The sequence below is a fragment of the Marmota marmota genome, unplaced genomic scaffold (assembly GCF_001458135.2).
Source record: "Marmota marmota marmota unplaced genomic scaffold, marMar, whole genome shotgun sequence".
Taxonomy (NCBI): Eukaryota; Metazoa; Chordata; class Mammalia; order Rodentia; family Sciuridae; genus Marmota; species Marmota marmota.
In genome coordinates this window covers 19,771,649-19,796,293 of record NW_025999842.1, presented here as the reverse complement: position 1 = coordinate 19,796,293, position 24,645 = coordinate 19,771,649, and the positions used below count along the sequence as shown (strand labels likewise).

The 24,645-nt window shown below is 35.0% G+C and overlaps 1 protein-coding gene and 1 pseudogene across 8 annotated transcripts in view; one reads left to right on the top strand and one right to left on the bottom strand.

Annotated features, from left to right (window-relative positions):
* Usp45 (ubiquitin specific peptidase 45) overlaps window positions 1-24,645 on the top strand; it is a 75,414-nt gene that overhangs the window by 20,424 nt on the left and 30,345 nt on the right. For 6 of the 7 annotated variants that reach the window (XR_007351018.1, XR_007351063.1, XR_007351070.1 and 3 more), the window contains exons 6-8: window positions 11,639-11,781; window positions 12,318-12,413; window positions 14,186-14,316. Coding sequence is in view for 3 of the 7 variants with exons in the window: in XM_015499587.2 (XP_015355073.1) it covers window positions 11,639-11,781; window positions 12,318-12,413; window positions 14,186-14,316 (370 nt within the window). In the remaining 4 variants the exon portion in view is untranslated. Of the gene's footprint in view, window positions 1-11,638; window positions 11,782-12,317; window positions 12,414-14,185; window positions 14,317-24,645 lie in introns of those variants that run through there. The other variant, XM_048812460.1, reaches the window with a different exon arrangement.
* Window positions 21,140-22,353, bottom strand: LOC107153999 (annotated as a pseudogene). Its single transcript, XR_007351211.1, has one exon. The product of XR_007351211.1 is annotated as a histone H2A.Z-like (transcript).

The following is a 24,645-nucleotide window of genomic DNA, read 5'->3' as shown; positions in this document are numbered from 1 at the left end:
CCCCCCCCCCCCCAGCCCCCCCATGAATAACAAGCACCCTTTTCACTGTTGGAAATTCCAAGGATTTAAAGGGTACTTGCCAGGAAACTGGAACAAAGACCTGCCAATAATGTATTAGCATATACTTTGTTACTTATATTACTGTTACCTAACATAAAATTAATATACAAGTTCATATAAATTAAGAACATTGGGTCTGGGGTTGGGACTATGGTTCAGTGGTAGGGTGTTTGCCTAGCACATGTGAGGCACTGGATTTGATCCTCAGCACCTCATAGAAATAAATAAATAAATAAATAGATAGATAGATAGATATTCTGTCCATCTATAACTAAAAAATAAATAAATAAAGTATTTAGGGAACCAGTTTTTTTTTTTTTTCATCTGAAAATAGTGCCTCCAACATGCCAGGCATTATACTTATTAAGCATTTAGTAGTGAAAGAAAAATAGTCTTATTTTCCAATCTTGGGGTTTAGAGTATAGTGAGGGAAACAAAAAATAAGCAAATATATAACTTCTGGTAAAGCTGCAATGAAAAGGTTGCAGAGACATGTAGTAAGTAATCCACTAGTCACAATGATCAGGAGAGACCAATGTGACTGAAATGTAGTTTATTGGGAGAGAATAGAATGAGTTGAAGTTATGAGGTAGGGGGTCTGGTCACACTGTTAGGAATTCCATGATGAAGAATATTTATTTGAAAGTATAATATAAGTTATTAAAGTATTCTAAGCAGGGAAGTATTACAGTCATTTCACTCCCCCTTTCCCCCACTCAGCTACATTAAAAAAACCCACATGTGGTGGCAGGAGGATCATAAGTTTAAGGCTAGCCTCAGCAGACTTAGCATGACTCTGTCTCAAAATGAAATCGGCTGGGTATGTAGTTCAGTGTTAGAGTGCCTCTGGTTCAATCCTCCTCTTACCAGAAAAGTAAAGATAACTGATTACTCTATGGAGATAGACTATAAGGGGTTGAGTGGGGCTGCGTGGTGTTTCAGTCAGCTTTTTCATTGCTGTGACTTAAAGACTGGACCAAAACAACCGTAGAGGAGGAAAAGTTTATTTAGGGGCTCAAGATTTCAGAGGTCTTAGTGCATAGAAGCCTGGCTCCATTCCTCGGGGCTGGAGGTGAGGCAGAACACCATGGCAGAAGGGTGTAGTAGAGGGAAGCAGTTCATGTGATGGTTAGAAAGCAAAGAGAGATCTCTACTCTTTAGATACAAGATATATACCCCCTAGCCACACCCCCAATAAACTACTTTCTTCAGCCACACCCCACCTGTCTTCAGTTACCACCCCGTTAATCCCATCAGGGATTAATTCACTAATTAGGTAAAGGCTATGACCCTATCATTTCTCCTCTAAACCTCTTGCATTGTTCTTACCTGTGAGCTTTTGGGGGACACCTCATATCCAAACCATAACAGGTGGGGAGATCATTAAGAAGGTTAAAGGAGGCTATGTAATAGGGCAAACGAAAGACTAGTAGAAGCTGTGGTGGAAAGTGGGTGGGTTAGATATAGTGAATGAGGGAAAGTGAGAATTAAATCCAAACCTAGGGATTTTGATTGAGCAATTAGGTAAGGGGGAGTGAGTGAACATGGTAAGCGTGAGATCCCTTTGAAGTAAACTGAACTGAAACTGAAAAGTTATGTAGAAATATGGTTGCCCAAAAGGAAAAATATTGTTGCCAGTTATATCTCCTGTGTATCTCCGATAATACAATTGTTTTTGTTGAAAAGTTCAGAAGTAGAGTGATACTTAGTTGGGAGTTCAGTTTCCAGAAGTTCTAGAGCAAAAAATGTTCAGTTGAAAAGCTATGTATCACCATAATGAAACAGTAATGGTTAAGAAATTGGAGAAACTAGAAGTAAACTCAGGCTCTTGGACAACAAAAGAAATGATGAATTTTACCACGCATTTGTTAACTAAATTCAACAAACACTCATTGGATTTTTCCTTTTGCTCAGGCATGCCAGTCATAAATCCATTTCTTCTCTAACAAAGGATCAGCAAAATGTAGTGAAAGATATCTTATTATTTTATTTTTTGTGGTACTGGTGATTGAACCCAGCACCGTAACCATGCGAGGCAAGCATTCTACCCCTGAGCTCCATTCCCGACTCTTTTTTATTTTGAGTCAGGGTCTCACTAAGTTGCTCAGGGTGGTCTCCAATTTATGATCCTCTTGCTTCAGCCTTCCAAGCCTTTGGGATTACATGCATGTGTCACCATCTCCAGCTGGTGAAAACATTTAATACTTTAGAAAATGAAGTTGGTTGATATTCAAAGCTCTTCAGATATTCAAAGATGCACATAATGTTCAGTTGAAAAGGAAAGGAATTACAAGTGAGCTGGCTTTCAAGCTGACCCTCAAAGGATGAATTTTGGGCAGAGGAGAATAAATCACTTTAGGTGGTGGGAAACACTAATGGAAGGCTTAATTGTGTTTGTGGAACCATGAGTAGCACCTGGTAAATAGCGCTTGAGGAAGTTTGAAGGCATTCAGAGGTAGAGTGATACTTAGTTGGGAGTTCAGTTTCCAGAAGTTCTAGAGCAAAATGTTTTCAACTTTTTGGATCAAGCTACAGAATCTCTCAGGCAAGTTTGATTTAAATAGGATTTCTTGGTTGGCAGTTTAGAAGTTTTGGGGGTTAGTAATCCGCCATATTTGGATACAAAGTTTTTTTTTTAATAAATACTTTGAAAATCAAATATGAATGTTGCTATCTAGGCTTGTAAGAATACTGATATGATTTTGTAGTTATTTTTAAGTGATGATTGCGAAGACTCTAGAGATGTAAAAATGCCTATATGTCATAATTCAAAGGAATGTGAAACTAATATTATATCTGGGTGGGAGAGTAACAATGATTTTTAAAATATTATTTTTATATTTTTGCACTAAGTAAAAATAACTAAGGTGGAAGAAAGCCTGTATCTGTACCTTACACATATTTTTATGTTATTTAGTGCCTGCACTAATTCCATTTAGAATATGTCTACTATAGCTTATCTACACACACAATCTGGGCTAGTACCCCATCCATCTCTAAAAATAAGTAGCTTATGGAATCATTAAATTTTGCTCTCAGTACCACTTGAGGCTCTTAAAAAATTACTGATAATTCAAAGAATTTTTGTTATGTAGGTTATATCTGTCAGTGTTTATCATGATAGAAGTTAAAAACGGGTTTTTTTTAACCATCAAATATTCGGATTTTTATAATCGGAAACTGTGAAAGTTTGTAAATTGAAAATTTGTCAGTAGAGAAATTTCTGTGCTTGTAAAACAAAAACATGAATATTCACTGAAAAATAATTCCATGACATGCTAACACAAACATATTTTTAGGAAAGATATTTTCAAAATGAAAAAAAGAAATATTTTTACAAATATCTTCAGTGGCTAGCTTATTAAAAAACAACTAGATTCTCATTCGCTTTTGATTCAGTCATTGTGATATTGTATGTCCTGTAAGTCTCTGAAACCTGCATTGTACAATTGAGAGTGAGTGAAGGTTTTAAGAAGCAAATAACACCTTAGATTTATTAAGGAAAAGTATTTTGACCTTAAGGACCCCTGAAAGGAAAAGGGTGTCTTCCTACCCATTTGAGAACTGCTGACCTAACATTTGTCTATATTTTCCATCTTTAGCATTATTTATTTACTAACACTCAGAATCCTTCTTGAGGAAAGGATTGGGACAGTGTTCTCTTCTTTGAGACACTATGTGTATACAGCACACTTCAGAATCTAGTTAACACATTGTTTATGCTGTTTAGCTTTCTTGTACATATGTGTCTTATTTTCTGTCCATTCCTTAAGGATAAATATGGCTTATGTTTTTGTTTCTCAAGTGACTAGATAGTAAATACTTGCTGAATTAAACTGAACTGGAATGTTAAACAGTTTTTACTGAGGGTAAAAACTGATAGGTAAGCTTTGTATGTTCACCCCCAACCAAACCCAAATTATCTGATTTATTCAGTCTTTTAATATATTTGAGTTTCCACCTCATGCCACATGACATAGTAAATTTTGCAGAAGCAGCAGTGTATGAAACAGACCTATTTCCCAGTTCTTGTAATTGCTGATCTTTCAGTCTAGTGAGGGATATAGACAAATCATACTTAGTTGTTGCTTGTTTAAATAATGCTATGGTGGAGTAAATAGAGGCAACTAATGGGAACACTTTGGAATTCTATCTAACCCAGACTAAAAAAGCCAGAACAATTTTATTTAGAGGCATAACCTTCTAAGCCAAAAGGTGAAGGATATCTAGAAATTATCTAGACAAAAAGGAGAAAACAGATATGTTTCAGGCAGAGGAAATAGCCTTGATGAAGGAACTTAATTGGTTCAGGGAATTCTATAGAGCTGAGAGGTTGTGTTTTATAGAATTAGGAGAATGGTGAGAGGTGAGATTCAAAATGTAAGTAGGAACAGATGTTTAAGGACCTGGTCAGTTTAGAGTTTGCCTTGAGGGCAGTGAGGAACTGCTGTTAGATTTTAAGTGGAGAAGCCGATGGTCAGTTTTGTATTTTAAACAGATCATTTGAATTATAGTATATAGATAGATAGGAATGTAGGCATATATCTGCCCATTAATTATGTTAATATTAATTTATCATGACTACATAAATATTTTAAGTTAATAGGTAACTGGGAGTTAGGTTTTGAGAATAAACAGGTAAGCTTATTATTGTGTAGTTTAAGGTAGGGGAATTGTGGGGAAGCAAGTTTTTTCTTTTAAAAATTAAACTCCTTTTCAGCTGTTGAAATGGGCAAATTACATTAATACTACATGGCTGGTTTAGGTAATTGCATTAAGCAGTTGAGATGAACCCCAGTGCAGGTTCCCAGAAGAATGCTTACAGCTGTGTAGATTTCACATCTGATGTTAGAATTTGCTTAAAAAAAAAAAGACAAACCCTTCCTTCAGTCCCCCACCCCATATACATAATATAAAGTTTATACATAATACAAGATTTAAAAGGTTGTATGTTACACAAGATTTAAGAAGAGCAAATAAATGTTCTTTTGATACAAACCAGAAATACATATTACTAAAAAGTAGACAAAAAAGAAAGAAAGAAAGAAAAAAGAGTAAAAAGATAAGTGGTTATTAGAGGTCAGAAAGGTAGAAATCATGAAAGGCAAGGGATAGAGAATTTTTAGGGCAGGGAAACGATTCTGTATGATTCTATAAAGATGGTTACATGTCATTTTGTACATTTAGAATGTACACCATCTAGAGTGAACTTTGAGTGATAATGATCTGTCAGTATAAGTTGATAATTTTTAACAAATGAACTGTTGTGGGATATTGATAATGGGGAAGGATGTGCATGTGTGAGGACGGGGCACATTGGTTTGATTTTGCTGTGAACCTAAAACCTGCTCAAAAAACATTTTTTTTTAAAGTGAGCCATGTTCCCTGAAAGGCTTAAGAGATGTGCTATTTCAGTAGTCTTGTAAACTGAAGTATTCTATTAATGCTTATAAAATGCAGGAATTCTGGATGGAATAATATTGTTGAATATTGGTTTGCTTTTTGTGAACTAGACATGTGAGTGACAATTCACATTTTTTTCTAAATCAGTATTTTTTGTGCGGGGAGAGGGGCACCAGGGATTGGACCCAGGGGCGCTTAACCACTGAGCCACATCCCCAGTCCTTTTTTATATTTTATTTAGATACAGGGTCTAAGTTGATTAGGGCTTTGCTGAGTCGCTGAGACTGGCTTTGAACTCGAGATCTCCTGCCTCAGCTTCCTGAGTAGCTGGGGTTGCAGGCATGTGCCACCATGCCCAGCCTATATCAGTAAATTTGACTTATATTTTAATACTGGTGTGAGGCCATTTTTAACAAGAAAATGAAATCTATTTTGTTTAATTCATTTGTTAATGCTCCTGGTATACAAAAGGCATGAAATATATTGGTACTTTTGTTTTATAAAGTAAAAGATTTCTGTATTTTTTAAAAAACTGACAGTAAATGGTATACTTGGGATCTGAAACTGTATCTAAGGATAAATAATACTGTGACCTTTTATAGCAACAATTTGAATGTGGTTTAATCCTTTTCTTTAAAAGGTTATAGTTTGGTCTTCTATAAAGTGATGGTTGTGCTCTTAAGAAATTTGTATTTTAGAAAATGAGCTGGGCATGTGGATCAGTGGTAGTTTTTGCCTAGCATGTGTGAAGCCCCAGGTTCAATCCCCACCACCACACAGTAAACAAACAAATAAATCAGAAATGAGCACAAAAAAATAGTTATTTCTGTATATATAAGGAATTGAGGCAAAAAAGATGGTGTATGTCTTTAAAAAGCTTATTTTTATGTGAAGGGATTTAAATGCAAGGTTCCTCATCCAAACCACATAACACAGAAAATTACTTGAGTAGCCATTTTCTCAGTTCTCCAAATATGACCCATACCTAGTGCCCTTCCAGATACATGAGGAGGTTAACTGCTTACAGTGGATTCCTAGGGCAGTAGCTTAATTCTTTTGAGGAATGATTGAATCAGTCTGCTATAAACTATAACTGATATAGCTTTGAATACAAATACCAAAGACATCAAGCAATTCATTACATCCAGTTTTTGCTTGAGATTAATGGCCTTTTCTTTCATAACCACAATTAGCCATTTCACTGGTGTCTTAACTGTTACACAATTATAAACCTTATCTATTCTTTATTGTAGCATACAGGTTCATAACAAATAGGAGATCAAATTGTCGGTGTATAAATTCTGAAGCCATACTGCTTGTGTTTGAATTTTGACACTAACCAGCTGTATTCCTATTTTATCATCCTTTCTAAAATGAGGATAGTTATCACAGGTGGTAATTATATCACACTCTTACTCTAAATAAGTGAACTGCAAAATAAGTTTACTTCTTCCTTGCCAAAAGGGGAAAAAGAAGGAATGAAACGTACTCTTCTGTTTTAAGGCAGTTTACAAATACTCCTTTGAGAAAAGAGATCAATTTAATATTACTTGGCAACAAGCCCACTATTGATTATTTTCAGTTTCTCCCATGCTAAACAAAACTGCATCTTTGTGTACTTGCTCTTCCGTTTTGTAAGGTTAAATTTAAAAAAATTTTTTTTTGACCAAATTATAAACCTAGGTTAAATTTTGATTACTGTTGTTAAAGATTATGTGAAGGATATAATTAACAAGAGAGCCCATTTTCCTGTATTTAACTTTATCATTTAGTTCAGTTTTATCATAATGAAGTTTTTAATGTCATTATTCCAAGGCCCATCAGTCTTTCCTATATGTTTTTAGCTTTTAGGGTCATGCTTTGAAAGTCTTTTTGCTCTCTAAGATTATAAAGAATAGTGACTTAAAATTTTCTGGGACCTTATTATTATCATTTTGTTATTGTTATTTTTGCTGGGGCTCTAACCCTGGGCCTCTCTTGTGCAAGTGCTTTGTCATCAAGCTACACCTCAGCCCAAAGACTTTTCAAAATATATTTATTATTTATTTAATAACCTTAAACTTGGTTTCTAAAAATGACAGTTGTATGGTCTTTAAGCGTTTAAATTATTTTTATGCTAGAAAAATTTGAATTTTATCTAAGATTACCAGTTTTTTTTTTGTTTGTTTTTGTTGTTGTTTGTTTGTTTGTTTTACTTTGTTGGTACTTCAGACAGTTTTCTGTCTTGCAAGACCTGAGGTATGTACAAAACCTATGGGTCTATTTAATTAAGCAGCTGTTCTTTGACACTCAGATTATAGGCTTTAAGGTAAACTACAGAAATGTAAAAGGACTTTAAGAAATTTAGCTGGAGAGCAGAGGGTGTAGCACAGTGGGAGAGCACTTTCATAGGCCTTGGAATCAATTCAGGCCCCCCCCCCCCCAGTCTCCCAAGTTTTCTCTCAGTGTACTTTGCCTTCTGGGTCTATATTATTCTATTAGGAAAAGGAATATCAGAATACAGTGTTGGTAATATAGAAGTAATAAGGAAGGTTAAGTAGATTAAATCCTTTCAAATAAAATAACATTGAAATTTTCTGTGATTACTCTTTCTAATTATGGGCACCACTTTTTCATAGGTGATGATTGAACAAATGAAATGATAATCAAAATTTTGTATAGTTTGTCTTACTTGTTGGTGTTGTAGCAGCTTTGTCCATTTAATTATACCATACTTCAAAACATCTAGAAGTTTAGTCTTAAGGTATTTGATTCTATATTTATAAAAGGAAGAAGAGAGTTCTTAAAAGTGAAAATGATCTAAAATATTTGCACTGCCAGATGGAGAAAACTTTTTTGTCTCTACAAACAAAATAATCAGAATCATTCTTAGAAATTATTAATTGCTTCTTATTAAAACATATACCTTCATGTATGTCAAATATTAAAAGTCTGATTCAGAACCCCTATTTTAAACTAGACTGTTAACTCTGGGCATTTTTTAATGAACATATATACAAATATGTATTCTTAGTTTCTAGAAGTTTTGCTGAAATATTGTTATAAATTTAATGCTTAACATCTCTCTATTATGTATCAATTCCTTTTACTTCAGTCATAAACCATAAGCATATAAATGTAATGGTTTATATAGTACCTGAACACAATGGACATTTGTGAATCAATTTAATTTAAATTGTTATATATTATAACTGTGCTATTGGTAAAGTTTAAAAAACTTGTGCTTTTACTTTAAATAAAATACTTGTTAAAAAAGGCATTTTTACAAGTATTTTAGTATCTTAGAAAATGTTATTCTGTTTTCTAGTTAGTTAAATTAACTGATTTGTTTAATATTCAAGTCTAATAAGATTAATCTTAAATATTTTCTCATAGACTTAATGTAAAAGTCAACAAACAGACCCTTGCCACTTGTGTGAAGAGGCTGTTTAACCATGAAATAAACTGTTTTTATTGCCATTGCCCTGTGGATATGTTCTTTCTGGCAGTGCTGTCCATATTTGGTGGCTATGCATGGAGAGCCAGGTGGTGCTGAAAAGCATCGCACAGTGAAGCGTGGATATATCTAGGTTTGACATTTGTCATCCCTTACTGCTGAAAGGAAGGGGAAAATCTGTTTTTCCATATGTTTATGCTTTTTTTTTGCCTGCAGTTCTGTCCAGATGGTCTTATGAACATTGTTTACTTTGGTATGCCATCCCAGATGTTTTGAAAACTGACAAATAAATGTGGTACACAGACATGTAAATTATTTGCATGTTATGGTTTTTAAAATATTGGGGTTTTTTTGCGATTAAAATATAATTTTCTGAGAGTATTTTTCCAAGTGAATAATGTGTATTTTATATTTATATATAGTTATAATCTATAGTTTATTTTTCCCAACTATTCTGTTTTCATGTTAAAAAGCTAAAAGGCATTAGGGCGATATTTATTAAGAATGTTAGGGAAATACTTTGAGGAATCATATTTGTTTGGGGTTGCCAATGCCCATATCTACAAAAATTTTGCCCCACTATCTTTTATAATTAATCTCATTGTACATAAATAATGGGTGAGGATTTAAGTGGTAAAATGACAATGGATTTGTAATCAGAAAATTATCACTGTGACTGTAAGTAAGTCATTTAACCTGTCTGGGACTAAGTTTTATAAATGTAAAAATCAGAGTTAACTACCTTATCTGAAAAGATGGAGTGAGGCTTGGATTTGATTATTCTTTGATTTTAAATTTCTTAAAAATCACTGTGAATGCATATACCTAATATACAAAAATCACTGTGAAACTATCTATTTGCAACAGATATAATGAGAGTCTAAAACTTGCCCATTTTAGGTTCTAATTGGAATTCCAGACATAAATAAGAGGCAGACGGTTCTGTCTACAAACCCAGCGAGGATCCATATCAGGCTTCCTCTGTGTACTGTTTCTAAAGTGTTGACTTTTTTCATTTGCCTTTGTATTCACTGGTAGGTTTGAATACTGTTGGTCTCTTCTGCCTTTTCCTTTTCCTCATGCCTCTATACTTCAGTGAGCTGCTTCATTGATTTTAGTGGCCTATGCTCTAAGCTGTAGTATAGGCTTCATTTCTCATCACTTATTTCAATATGTGGAGGACAGAAGAGACCTATTTTCTGCATTAACTTAGGATTCTGGGGTTGGGAATTAAAAATGACTCCTTAATATCTGGATAACAGATATCCAATAATTACTAATAATTTTTTTTTTATAAAAAGCAAACCAAAATAAAGGGAGAAACAGTTGATAAGGTTTACCCTCCCCCCCCAAAAAAAATGTTTACAGAATTGGAAGAAAAATATTTTCTATGAAAAAGATTTGCTTGCTGAAAAAAATATTAGAAACTACCAATTCATGAGAGATTTCCACATTTAAAAAATTTTTTTTTTTTTAGTTGTCAGTAGACCTTAATTTTATTTATTTATTTATTTGTAAGCGGTTCTGAGAATTGAACCCAGTGCCTCACACATGCCAGGCAAATGCTGAACCACTGAACTACAACTCCAGGCCTATTTCCACGATTTAAAAAGAAAAGTTGGGCTAGGCTAGTATGGGGCTCAATAGTAGAGCCCTTGTGTAGCATGAATGAGGTCCTGGGTTCAAGCCCTAGCGCCTCCCACCCCACGCACACACAAAAGAAGGAAAGAAAGAAGACAAGATATTTGAAAAACACAAATTCAATATGAAACACAAAACAGATATCAGCAATTCAGAAAATTCAATAAGAAATAACCTTGAGAGAACAAATATTCAGAATGTGTAGGAAATGATTAAAGAAAGAAAAAAGGGAGATCAGATAAACAATGGACATGAAGAATGGCTCACAAAGATGTGGATTTTGGCACAAATTGCATTTTGAAAAAAAAATTTTTAGTTGTAGGTTGATAGCATGTCATTATTTTGTTTATTTTTATGTGGTGCTAAGGATCAAACCCAGTGCCTCTTGTATGCTAGGTAAATCCTCTGTCAACGAGCTATAGTCCCAGCCCCACAAATTGCATTTTTGAGGAGATTCTCAGAGCTGTTTTTCAAATACATAGTGGTTACCATGCTAGGCACTTTGCAGTTGTTAGCTCATTAAATATTTATGAAAACTATGAGAAAATGTGTTGTACTTGATACTTGGTGGTACAACAACTATTTACATTTATGTATTAGCTACTAAAAGTAATCCAGAGAGATGTATAGTGACCATTTCAATTCATTAATTTTTTTTTTTTTTTTTTAAGATAGAGTGAGAGAGGGAGGGGGAGAGAGAGAGAGAGAGAGAGAGAGAGAGAGAGAGAGANAACTTACCTTTGTGATGCTGGGGATTAAACCCAGGACTTCAAACATGCTAGGCAAATACTCTACTACAAAGCTACATCTCCAACCTTTAGAAGCTAGATCTTTTCTACTTTTTTTTTTTTTACTATATTTCTTTACATATACTTTTAAAATTCATCTAGAATTTATTTATGTGATGTGAGGCATAGATCTGTACATTAAAATGAATTTCATAGTGATAAGATAGAAAATCAAAGACATTTGTGTTTGTCTTTTAGGAACACTGATTCAGAGAGATAATCTTATTTAATTTTAAATAATATATTTACATTGTCAAGTGACACTTAAAATTTTATGTCTCATGTCAGTTTTGTTTTCTTTAACTTGTAGATGCATTTTCAAGAATCCTAAAACTTTGTGAAGAAAAATTTGAAGCAGGTGAAATAAAGAAGGGAAGAAAAGGCAGCAGTGTACCATCTGTAAAAGGAATTATAAATTTAGGAAATACTTGCTTTTTTAATGCAGTCATTCAGGTAAATGTCACCAAAGATTAATAAAATATAAAGAATTTTTAATTAAATGGGCATTCAGCATACCTTTAAGTGATTGAACGACTGCTGAATGTTTACTAAAAATTTCTTTCTGCTTTCTTTTTATTGTAGGCTGTCTTTGGCCATCACCATATGCATAAACCTTTTACACAGTTCTTCCGAAAGGCCTTCTATGTGTTTTACCATGGTTTCATCAGTAATAGTGACATTTACTAAATATGAAATGTACTCATTTCAAATTAAAATGTTTTAAATAGAAATTTTGCTATGCTGGATGAAATTTGACACTTTCTTTTAATATTTATTTTTTAGTTTTAGATGGACACAATATCTTTATTTTTATGTGGTGTATTTTTATGTGGTGCTGAGAATCGAACCCAGTGCCTCACGCATGCTAGGCGAGCACGCTACCACTTGAGCCACATCCCCAGCCCGAAATTTGACACTTTGAGAGAATATTCATTTCGTAAGATTAGAGGCATAATGTAACTGAATCAGAAGACTTTACTCTCTTTTAGAACTTGGCCCAGACTTACATACTTTTTGAGCTGATGAATGAGATAAAAGAAGATGGTACAAAATTCAAGATTTCTCCTTCCTCAGAGTCTCAGTTGGTGAGTAAGAAGTATACTATCTGGATAATGGCTGTTTTCAGATCAGCTGCTGATGTTCCCAAAGTGTCTTATTTCTCAGTACTATCAATTGGGATAGGAGTCAGAAGACTTTTTTAAAAAAGAGAATTCAAAAGCATTTTGTGAAAATATGTAAAAAAAGTATATGAAAATATAAGTTATTGTTCAAATATCATAGATCAAACAATGTGAATATATTGAGGCAGCTTTTAAACAAACGCAAAAAGTAAAACAGGTTTGACTTGTTGAGCAAAATAGTACCCCTATTTTGTGGTTGCTGGTGACATTTATTTAAATTTAACAGTAGACTTAATCAGCACCTGGAGGTTCTTTTGAAGCCTAGTCTGATGATGGATTTTTAAGAAAGAAAAAACAATAATAAAAAAAGAGCCCCTGACATTCAGAACCTGGTTTAACTCCCACAGTGAGGCCATGTTTGGAGAATCTCACAGAAGAGAGAAGCCTCACACTAGGTTTCTCTGAGGACAGTGTTAAAGTGAGACAAAGCAAGATCAGTTCATAAATTTGGTCTAAACACACAAAAACAAGGTCTATCTGCCATTTAGGAAATCCCAGTAACCTCTCTGTCTTGGACAAAATGAGAAATGAATGATTGCTACTTCTTTAACAGATATAGTTTTATCCTCATCCTCATCCCTTCTCTCTCCTGAGATAAGACTTACTGAGATACTCAGTTGTAGTATAGCATTATCTCCATTTGCTGGTGGCATCCAATTTAGAGTAAATCTCCACTTCCTTAGTTCCCTCCCCAAATTACCTAACCAAATCCCAAATCCTTCTTTATAGAACCTCTTACTGGGACACTTCATGGTTCTCCAAGGTGTGTGTTCTACCTCACTACAACAAGTGATCAACTAATTCAAGTGTGTTCCTGGAGGACTTTGCCTGGAGGGCACTGACACTACAAATAATAATGTTAGTTAGAAATTGAGAGTTTTGATAGAGGAAAAGAGTGTATGTGGATAGTTCATGATCTGACCTTTGAAAACAATTAAAAAGGAGATTTTAAAAACATTTAGCCCAATGAAGTAATCTCAGACTGTTCTTTCAAAGACAAAGGGAATAATGTATTTTAGAAAGCAAAACTTGGGAGAAAAATAATTGGGTTAATCCTTCGTATAATCTTAGCTGCTTTTGTCAAACTTTGTTTTTCTTTTTTTTAGTTGTTGATGAACCTTTATTTTTTATTTATTTATATGCGGTGCTCGAACTCAGTGCCTCACACATTCTAGGCAAGTGCTCTGCCACTGAGCCTGAGCCCCAGCCCCGAACTTTGTTTTTCTGTAAAAGAGGAAGACGGTGTACTGATTTTTGTCACATAATTCCTCATTCCTTATTTTTTTACTAAAATATTTGGGGAAAAGAAGTGTATGGAGTTTTTGCTAGTAAATATAACTTATGATTATTTGTGGAAAAGTAAAAATATCAAGTAGATTAGTAGTTTTATTTATAGGAGAACCCGTTAAGGGGCAGTTAAAACAGCTAAGGATTAATGATTAAACTCAAGATTTATTAAATAAAGTGCAGCGGATATGAAAATAGTTGTTTTCCAAGGTAAAACATTTAATCCTATTTTCTATTTTTATATGTCCATTTTATAAAGGAATAACATTTCTTAACATACATTAGCCAATTTCATTGTTTTCATTTAAATAAAGTGTAACTCTTAGATTTTTAAAAATAATGTTTTAAAACTGTGTGTTTCTGACATAGAGTTGGTCATGTTTTTAAAGGATCCATTAGTGGTGGAACTTTCAAGCCCTGGACCGCTGACTTCAGCTTTGTTCCTGTTTCTTCACAGCATGAAGGAGACCGAAAAAGGACCACTTTCTCCTAAAATTCTTTTTAATCAGCTTTGTCAGAAGTGAGTGCATCTACCTTTTTAGTATAAATAATCCTGTTACAAAACATTAATGCCTTCATCACTTAACAGGAGTAGTTCCATTCTGTGACATTGCTATTATTGCCCAGACTATCATTATAAGGTACTGCCATTTGTGTAGTTATGCCTTTGTGCATTATGCAAATTATATTTCATAATACTCTGAAGAAGTGATTTTTTTTATCCTCATAAGTATAGAAGGAATTGGAGACTTTTAGAAATTAAGTTGCTAACCAAGTATGAGAGTGACAGTGCTGAAAGTGAAATAGAAGTCTATGTTGGCTCAATGTTTATCTTGTCTCAAGCCTCTGAGACAATACTGTAAAGTAAGAAAATCAAAGAATCCTAAAATCTAGAAAGTATTATAAAGGTAATCTAATCTAGTTTCTTTTTTGTGCGTGTATATGTTGAGTATCAAATCTAGGGCCTTGGTGCAATTTTGGCAAATTCTGCTACTGAATTATATTCCTACTCCCTGGCTTCCTCATTTTTAGAGATGAACTTTGAAGAAAATAGAGTGTAAGTGAATTTCTCAAACTATTATTACATATGTAAAAACAAAAATCCTTATGTGCCTGTAAATAAACACATTACCATGAAGGACTTGACTTAACATTAATGCATTCATGCATTTCTTAATGTATGCATGATGTATTAAACATGGCCCCTGTCTTCATGGATCTCATAAGCTAGTCCAGTACACAATTACTGAAATATGAAAACAGAAATTCTTAAATGTGAATTTGTATTTTAAAATTTCAAACTAGTTATCTGTGCCATGATATTTCAAATGTAGTTTAGAATATAGAGAATTTAGTGTATGCTTCACTTGACTGACAAATGCTATTTCTTCAGAGTCTAGAGACCAAAAAACCTATCAGTGGCACACACCCGAAATCCCAGTGACTCAAGAAACTGAGGCAGGAGGATTTCAAGTTCGAGGCCAGCCTGAGCAACTTAGCAAGACCCTGTCTCAAAAATAAAAGAACTAGAGGTGTATCTTTGTGACAAAGTGTCCCTGAGTTCAATCCCCAGTGCTAAAAACAAAATAAAAATAAACAACTTGTCAAAGACTCAGAGAGATGGGTGGCTCAGAGAGTTCAATTTTTAGGTCATTGTATGCTTTAAAAATTCATTTTTGGTGCCAGAAATGTTTTGTTTTGTATTCTTTTTTTTTTTTTAAAGAGAGAGAGAGAATTTTTTGATATTTATTTTTCAGTTTTCAGTGGACACAACATCTTTATTCTTTTTATTTTTATGTGGTTCTGAGGATCGAACCCAGTGCCCCGTGCATGCCAGGCAAGCGCGTTACCGCTTGAGCCACATCCCCAACCCATTGTTTTGTATTCTTATACTGATTCTATAAAGATTCATAAAATAGAAAAGTTATTAAAATAATAGGTGCTCATAGATAAAAATTCACATTTCTCACCACCCTTATACCTCAGAAGTAACTGTTATAGGTTTAAATGAAATGCTTGAGACCAGACATGTTTTGGATTTTGGATTTTGGATTTTTTCAGTTTGGGAATAATTTCATATACTTAATGAGATCTTCAGAAGAAAATGAAAGTCTAAATACTAAATTCATTTATGTTTCATATACACCTTATATATGTGTAGCCTGAAGGCAACTTTTTAAAATTTGTTCTGTTAGTTATACGTGACAGTAGAATGCATTTTGACACATCATACATAAATGGAGCAGAACTTCTCATTCTTCTGGTTGTACATGATGTAGAATTACACTGGTCGTGTAATCATGTATACACATAGGGTAATAATGTCTGATTTATTCTACTATCCTTTCTACTTCCATACCCCTACCCTTTCCTTCACTCCCCTCTATCTAATCCAGAATAATTATTTTTTTCCCTAGCCCCCCACCCATTGTGAATTAGCATCTGCATATCAGAGAAGACATTCAGCCTTTGGTTCTTTAGGATTGGCTGAAGGCAATTTTATACAGTATTTTTAAGTGTACCTACATTTTGACTGTGATGTGTCAGATGAGTTCAAGTGGGAAATTGTTTTTGGATGCTCAAGAACTTTTGGATTTTGGAGCAATTCTGATCTTGGAATTTCAGATTGGGGATGTTCAGATTGTATTATCTGTTTCTTGTATTTTCAAAAGTGATTATGCATACACAGATGTACGTATGCCAATTATTTGCAACTTGCTTGTTTTGCAGATATGTTTTATACACCTTTCCATATTAGCACTTATAGACATAAGTTATTAGAGTATATATGTGTGTGGGTATCATATTAAACTCATGGGAGTACATCTGTGGAATAAATTTTTATGAGTACAATAACTTGATCAATATTATTTGAAAAATTTTAAACTGCATTTTCTTTTATGTTATTGTATTTATTACTTAAAAAATTTTTTTGTAGTTGTAGATGGACAATAATGCCTTTATTTTATTTCCTTACTTATTATGCAGTGCTGAGGATTGAACCCAGTGCCACATGTGCTAGGCAAGCATTCTACCACAGAGCTAAAGCTCCAGCCCTTATATTTACTTTTAAAAGATATATACTAAGAGCTGGACACAGTGGCACATACCTGTAATCCCAGCAAATTAATGAGTCCCTAAGCAACTCAATGAGACCCTGTCTCTAAATAAAATACAAAAAAAGGGCTGGGGATGTGGTTCAGCTGTTAGGTGCCCCTGAGTTCAATCCCTGGTAAACAAAAAAAAAAAAAAAAAGTGATATACACTAAGAAAAGTATTTTAAAAAAATCTGGCAAAGATTTAATCCATTTATGTATGGATATATTTCTGAATTCTGTTCTGTTTCATTGATCTGTATATCTTATCATTACCCTGAATTCTATACTGTCTTGAGTACTATAGTTTCATAGTAAGTTTTGAAATTGGATAATATGACTCTTCCAGTTTTGGTCTTCTTTTTTAACTATTCTAGCTCCTTTTTTTTTTGGTATTGGGGAGTGAAACCAGGGGTGTTCTTTACCAATGAGCTGTATTTCCAATCCTTTTTATTTATTTATTTGGGTACCAGGAATTGAACTCAGGGGCACTCCACCACTGAGCCATATCTCCAGGCCTATTTTGTATTTTATTAGCCCTATTTTGTATTTTATTTAGAAACGGGGCCTCACTGAATTGCTTAGTATCTTGCTTTTGCTGAGGCTGGCTTTGAACTTGCTATCCTGCCTCAGCCTCCCAAACTGCTGGGATTACAGGTGTGTGCCACCAGGCCCAGTTTTATTTTTTATGTTGAGACAAGGTCTCACTAAGTTGCTCTGGGCATTGCTAAATTGCTTGTGAATTTATAATCCTCCTGCCTCAGCTTTCCCAGTCATTAGGATTATAGGCACGTACCATCATGCCTATATGAATTTTAGAATCAGGTTTGTCAATTGAGATCATATTGAATGTGTAGATCAATTTGGGGAGAATTGATAGCTAACCATACTGAATCTTCCAATGTATGATTTTATTTATTTATTTATTTTTGGTACCAGTGATTGAACCTAGGGCACTTGATCACCGACCCACATCCCCAGCCCTTTTTATTTTGAGATTGGGTCTCACTAAGTTGTTCAGGGCCTCACTAAATTGCTGAGGCTGGCTTTGAACTGTGATCTCCTGCCTCAACCTCCTGAGCCATTGGGATTACAGATGTGCACAACCACGCCCAGCATGATTTTATCTTTTTTAGGTGTTTTGTTTGTTCATTTTTGGTGGTATTGGGAACTGAACTCAGGATGCTGTATCACTGGGCTGCATCTCCAGCCCTTTTTATTTTTTATTTTGAGATAGGGTCTTGCTGAGTTGCTGAGACTGGCCTAAACTTGCCATCCTCCTGCCTCAGTCTTCTGAGTAGTTGGGGTTATAGGCATGCATCTTCAAGCCTGGCTCTTTTCAGTTGTTTAGGTCTGTAATTTTTCTTTTCAAGGTGTATAGTTTTCAGCATACAAATCTTGCATATATTTTGCCAGATTTGTCCTAAGTGTTTCATGCTTCTTGTGTTATTTACAATAGGTGTTTGTATATTAACCTTATTTCTTGCTCTTGCCCAACTCATTGGGTCTAGAAGCTTCATGTAGATTGTTTTGAGATACCCTGTATAGACAATAACATCATTGGCCAGTAATGATAGTTTTATTTCTTTTTTGCTACTTGTATCACTAGCAAGACTTCTGGTACAGTGTTGCCTTGTTCCTGATTATGGGTGAGAACATTCATTCTTTAACACTGTCACAATGGGCAAAAGGTGTGACTTATGTAGTCGAGGGGAGAAATGAAGAATGTCCTCGCGCTTCCCTTTTCAATGCTTTATTTACTCAAATCACTCAATATAATTTCACTGTATAGATTCTTACTCAAGAAAATGACAATCCTTAATGTTAGGCACTGCAATAGACATAATCAATTCATAGCAAACAATTCTAGATTGATTTTAAGCACTACAAACACTTAATCATGACATGCTCATTACAAACATTCCATCTGCATGCTAAGCTCAAGTGTCAGATCGAAAGTCTCAAGCCTTATGCTCTAAGTCCAGCAGATGCACACTCACTCAGACTGTGGTGATCAGATCAGGAACCAAGGCAGGCTTTTCTTGGGGTGGAGCTGATGGCTGGCTGAGGAGGTGGTCATGGGGAGAAGTCCTTTTCTCACCAGAGTCAAGAGACTGCTATAGAGTTTGAGACCAGTGAGAAAACACAGGATCAGGCAGATGAGAAGAGTTGTGATGTCAGTCCAGGTCCTCATCAGGCTCTCAGGCTTGTGTGCATTGGTGTCGGCTGGCTGAATGTCTGTTCATTTGTTCCATCATTTATACTAAATTTTGGGGCTTCTGACCACCCTTTCAATTCCTATCAGCTGCTACTGCATTTCTCAGTGATGTCATTTACCCTGAGGTTAAAGCATCTGGTCTGGTGGTCCCCACCCTGATTTTCTTGCTTCTCACTCTTATCTGGATGAGGGCAACATGCTAGAGACTTCATTCTGAGTTTATCAAGGTGGGGAGAAGTGACTTGTTTGTGCCTGAGGGCTATACTGGAGGGCTACATAGGTGTACCTGATGAGACTGCAGGTTTCAAACTGGAGTTTTAAAATGGAGTTTCTTAGGCTAAGATCTAAAGCCATCCTTACAAACACATAAGAATAATCAATCATTGGGGCTGGGGATGTGGCTCAAGCAGTAGCGTGCTCGCCTGGCATGCGCGCAGTGCTGCGTTCAATCCTCAGCACCATATACAGATAAAGATGTTGTGTCCACCGAAAACTAAAAAATAAATATTAAATTCTCTCTCTCTTTATTTATTTATTTATTTTTTAATCAATCATTTCCTCCCAGCATGCTCATCTAGCATGCATGAAGCACTGGGTTCAATCCTCAGCACCACATAAAAATAAAGATATTGTGCCTAGCTCTAACTAAAAAATAAATATTTAAAAAAATCAGTCATTCTAGGATTCCCCCCCCCTTTTGTACTGGGAATTGAACATGGAAGTACTTTGCCACTGAACTACATCCCCAGCCCTTTTACTTTTTAAAAAATTTTTGAGACAGGGTTTTGCTAAGTTGCTGAGGCTGGCTCAATTTCCTGTCCTCTTGCTTCAGCTTCCCAAGTGGATGGGATTATAGGTGTGTGCCACATAGGTTTTTGTAGATACCTTTTATCAGAATAAGTAAATTCCAATTTGTCCCCCCCCCCCAAGAGTTTGTGTCAAGAATGGGTGTTAGAGCTGGGATTGTGGCTTAGCGGTAGAGTGGTCACCTTGCATGTGTGAGGCGCTGGGATTGATCCTCAGCACCACAAAAAAATAAATAAATAAAATATTGTGTTCAACTATAACTAAAAAAGTATATATGTGTATATATGTATTTTAAAAAAAGAATGGGTGGTAATTTTTTTCAAATGCTTTTTCTGCATCTACTGAAATAATGACTTTTTTTTGGTCTGTAGAAATAGTGAATTGTACTGATAAATGCTCTGAATAGCTTAACTGAAGTATATTTTACATAAAACATACTGCACATATTTAAAGTTAAGTTTTAACATATGTGCCCACATTACCACAACCACTATAAAGTATGTATTCATCAACCCCAAAAGTTTCCTTAGACCCCCTTGGTAATCTCTTTGTTTGGATCTCCTCCCCTAAACTCTATCCCTGGATTATTGCTTATCTGTTTTGTTACTATAGATTAGTTTGCATTTTAATGAATTCTTTAAAAATGGAAACTAGAGTGTATATATATTTTTAATCTGGCTTCTTTCTCTTGGAATAATTATTTTGTGATTCATCCATGATATGTGTATATGTTGATTGACTTTTGAAAGTTGGACCAATATCATGAAGTTTCGGTTATGTTGGTGATTAGCAGACACTTGAACCACTTTTGAAGAGTGCTACTTGGAAATAAGTTCTTCAACTTACTACTTCTTCTTCTTCTTTTTTTTTTAATAACTATTATTTTGAAATAATTTTAAATTCACAAGAAGTTACAAAATAGTTCAGAGTTTCCATGTACCCTCTTTCCAGCTCCACCTGTGATAATGTTTCACAATACATTGTCAAAACTAGAAAATGGATATTCACACAATATTGACCACTCTGATACAGATCTTATTTCACCACGTTTTACATGAATTCTTTCTTAAAAGATTCAGAGATGTTGTAAAGTGATTCTGTTTTTCCATTCTCACCCATGCCTGTCTTTGCTTCCTATACTACTTCATTTTGCTAACTAGTGTTATGTGCTGAGCTTTTGGTTCTGGGGCTGGGAGAAAAAAATTGTCCATGAGGAAATGTAATCAACTGGACAAGATGTATGCTTGAACAGCATTACTCAGAAGACACTTGATCCTAATTTTTGTAATCTTCTGTGTGCCACATAATCTCAATATAGGATAAAAGTACTGTACTCTGGGTATGTTCTCCAGTTTCTGTTTTTGTTTTGTCCTACTGGGATCAAACCCAGGGCATTGTATGTGTTAGACTAGCACTCTACCACTGAGGTACATCCCCAGCCCATCTTAGTGTTATTTTCTAATTACTATTTCACTCTTCATCTGTGTTTAGCTTAGTATTATAATTTTTGTATTTTATATCAATGGTTTTATTTTATTTCTAGTATTATTAAATTTATTATTATATTATTATTTTTTTCTAATTTTGCTTAAAATTTGGTTCTAATGGCATTTACGCCTCTCCACAACATATTGTAATGTTTTTGGACAGTTTTATAAAATTTATTTGCTTTATGCAAACTTATTCTAATTGTTGATTTTTTTAAAAAAATTAGTTTGGGATATAATCTTTTGAACTTATCCATCAGAGTGGAAATAATGTCTGTACAAAACCAAATGTTTGTTACTATAACTTCTGCATCACAATTAAAATTCAAACAGTTTTTTAAAAACAGTCAACTCAATCAAAACCCACTACTTCAGAATCAGTAGCTTCTTTGAAGCCACCATAACTCTTAAATATAGTTAAGACTTGAATGCAGAAATTTGGTTGGTTGGAAAGCTAATTTAACTTCCAACTTGCTCAAATAGAATTACAAAAAGGCAAAATTGTGTGTTTTTACAAAGTTACAGTCCCCTGGAATCACCAACACTGGACCGCTGTTAAGATTATTAGAGTCCTGAGATAATAAGGAATCCAGGCATCCTTTAAACAGTCTTCTGTTGCCCTTTCTTCCCAATCAGCGATTTGTGGGTATGTGGGATGACACCATCACCAGCAATTATAGCCTTGATGAGAGAGTCCAACTCTTCATCTCCACAAATAGCAAGTTGCAAGTGACCAAGGGTGATATGTTTTATGTTTATGTCTTCTGATGCATTTCCTGCCAATTCAAGTACCTCTGTGGTGAGGTACTCCAGGATGGCTGCCGTAGTCCATGGCTGGTTGTCCTAGATTTCGGGGAACTGCAGGCCAGCTCTCTGAGGGATCGGGAAACTGCCTTTGTCTTGGCCTTGTCGGAGTCCTTCCCAGTCTTACCACCAGCCATCTGGAATTCTGCTGAAGCTCAGACAAGCAAGGCAGAGAAAAATGCAAGAAAAGGCTAGTCAGACACAAAGTGAGATCCCACCACCTACTCCTTTGTGGCACCACAATTCAAACTGCCTGATCTTTTTTTTTAACATTAGATTTCTTCTTGTGTTTAATTGGTTTGTAGGTTCACTTAGAGTAAATTTTTTTTTAATTTGTTCATCCTCCCTGTCTTTGTCCCTCCTACTTTGTTTCTCCACTCCTCCCTGCCTCTTCTGTCCCTGGCATTGCCTTCCCTTTCTCCTTCATACTTCCTCCTCTCTCTGCCGAATAATTTAAAATTTATATTTGGCCTCAACCTAGCCCTCCAAGGTGGATTTGGAGATCCAGTCTCTTCATGGTTCCAAGTTATGGTGTTGCCATGGTTTTGGGGATTTGACAGAGCCCGGGCAAGGCTAGTCTCAGCTTCAGGTTCCAAGGCAGTTGCTGTGTTCTGTTGTAGCCTTAGGCTATATTTGCTCAAGGGAAGACCAGCTATCCTTAAACAATGAGCCTGGCTCTTGTGTTTGTCAAGAAACCATTCTCTTTACCCTTCAGGGCTGAACTCTTTCTAGTCCAACATATCTGTTTCTTCCTGTACCTATTTTATGTTTGTGTTCCATTTCTTTGCTCTGTGGGATTTACTTTGTATTGTATATCCTTTTTAAAAATATATATATATATATAATTTTTGTTGTAGATGGACACAATACCTTTATTTTATTTGTTTATTTTTATGTGGTGCCAGGGATCGAACCCAGTGCCTCACACATGCTAGGCAAGTGCTCTACCACTGAGCCATAACCCTGGCCCCTGTACCCTACTTTTTTGTGTGTGTGATAGTTTTCTCTTTTATATTTTGTCAGTATGTTTGTAGTAGAGGCAATTTCTGGATTATTATTTTGGTGAGAGGGTGCTAGGGATTAACTCAAGGCCACTCGACCACTGAGTCACATCCCCAGCCCTATATTTTTGTATATTATTTAGAAATGAGTCTACACTGAGTTGTTTAGCATCTTGCTTTTTACTGAGGCTGGTTTTGAACTCATGATCTTCCTGTCTCAGCCTCTTGAGCCGCTGGGATTACAGGCGTGTGCTATCGTGTCTGGCTATAATTTTATTTTTTAATATACATATATTTTTTTTTAGTTGTAGATGGACACAATACTTTTTATTTATTTATTTTATATGGTGCTGAGGATAGAACCCAGCACCTTGCATGTGCTAGGTGAGTGCTTTACCACTGAGCCACAACCTTAGCCTGCAATTTCTGGATTATGAATTAACTGATTCATCATTACTTAGTAGACATCTCTACAAATTCTCTTGTTCTAATTTTTTCTTTTTCTTGATAGTTTCCTGTTTCATGCTTGTACATAAATTTTCTTATTACATCTTAAGGTTTTTTAAAAAAATTATATCTATCTATCTATATCTATCCATCCATCCATCCATCCATCCATCCATCTTTTTGCAGTACTAGGGATTGGACCCAGACCACCGCACCTGGTAAATTGAGCTCTACTATGGAATTATATCCCTAGCCCTTTTTTATTTTGAGACAAGGTCTCACTCAGTTGCAAAGGCTAATCTTAAACTTGTGATTCTCCTTGACTCAGCCTCCCAGGTAGGTAAGAATATGGATGTGTGCTGTCATGCCTGACATCTGAAGGTTTTTGTTTTTTTTTAAGTCCTCTGTTCTTTCACATAGTAGTGCCTTTAGTAAGTCACATTTATTGTGAGTATTCCCCTTATTTTGAATAAATTATATATCTTTATCCATTTGATTTTTCTTTTTAGTCTTTAACGATCTCTTTATGTTAAGTAGCTCATGTAGATTGCATCAAATATTCTGTAAATAGTAGTAAGATTTTTTTTTCAGTTTTAGGTAAAAGAAAAAACTACATTTATTAAATTGTCTTCATTGGTTTATTTAGAAGGCAGTAAGTAGTTTGTGTGTGGTTGAGATGGAGCTACAGGTAGTGTGTTTGTCAGCTTTTCGTTGATGTGACCAAAATACCTAACACAAACAACTTCAAGAAGGTGCAATTTGTTTTGAACTGGCCACTGTAGTACATGCTTATAATCCCAGATAATCAGTAGGCTGAGGCAGGAGTATCGAAAGTTTGAAGCTAACCTTGGCAAATAAGCAAGGCCTTCAACAACTTAGTAAGACCTTTCTCAAATAAAATGCGCTGGGGAGATAGCTACGTGGAAACACCTCTGAGTTCAAACCCCAGTACAAAAAAAAAAAAAAAAAAAAAAAAAAAAAAAAAAAAAA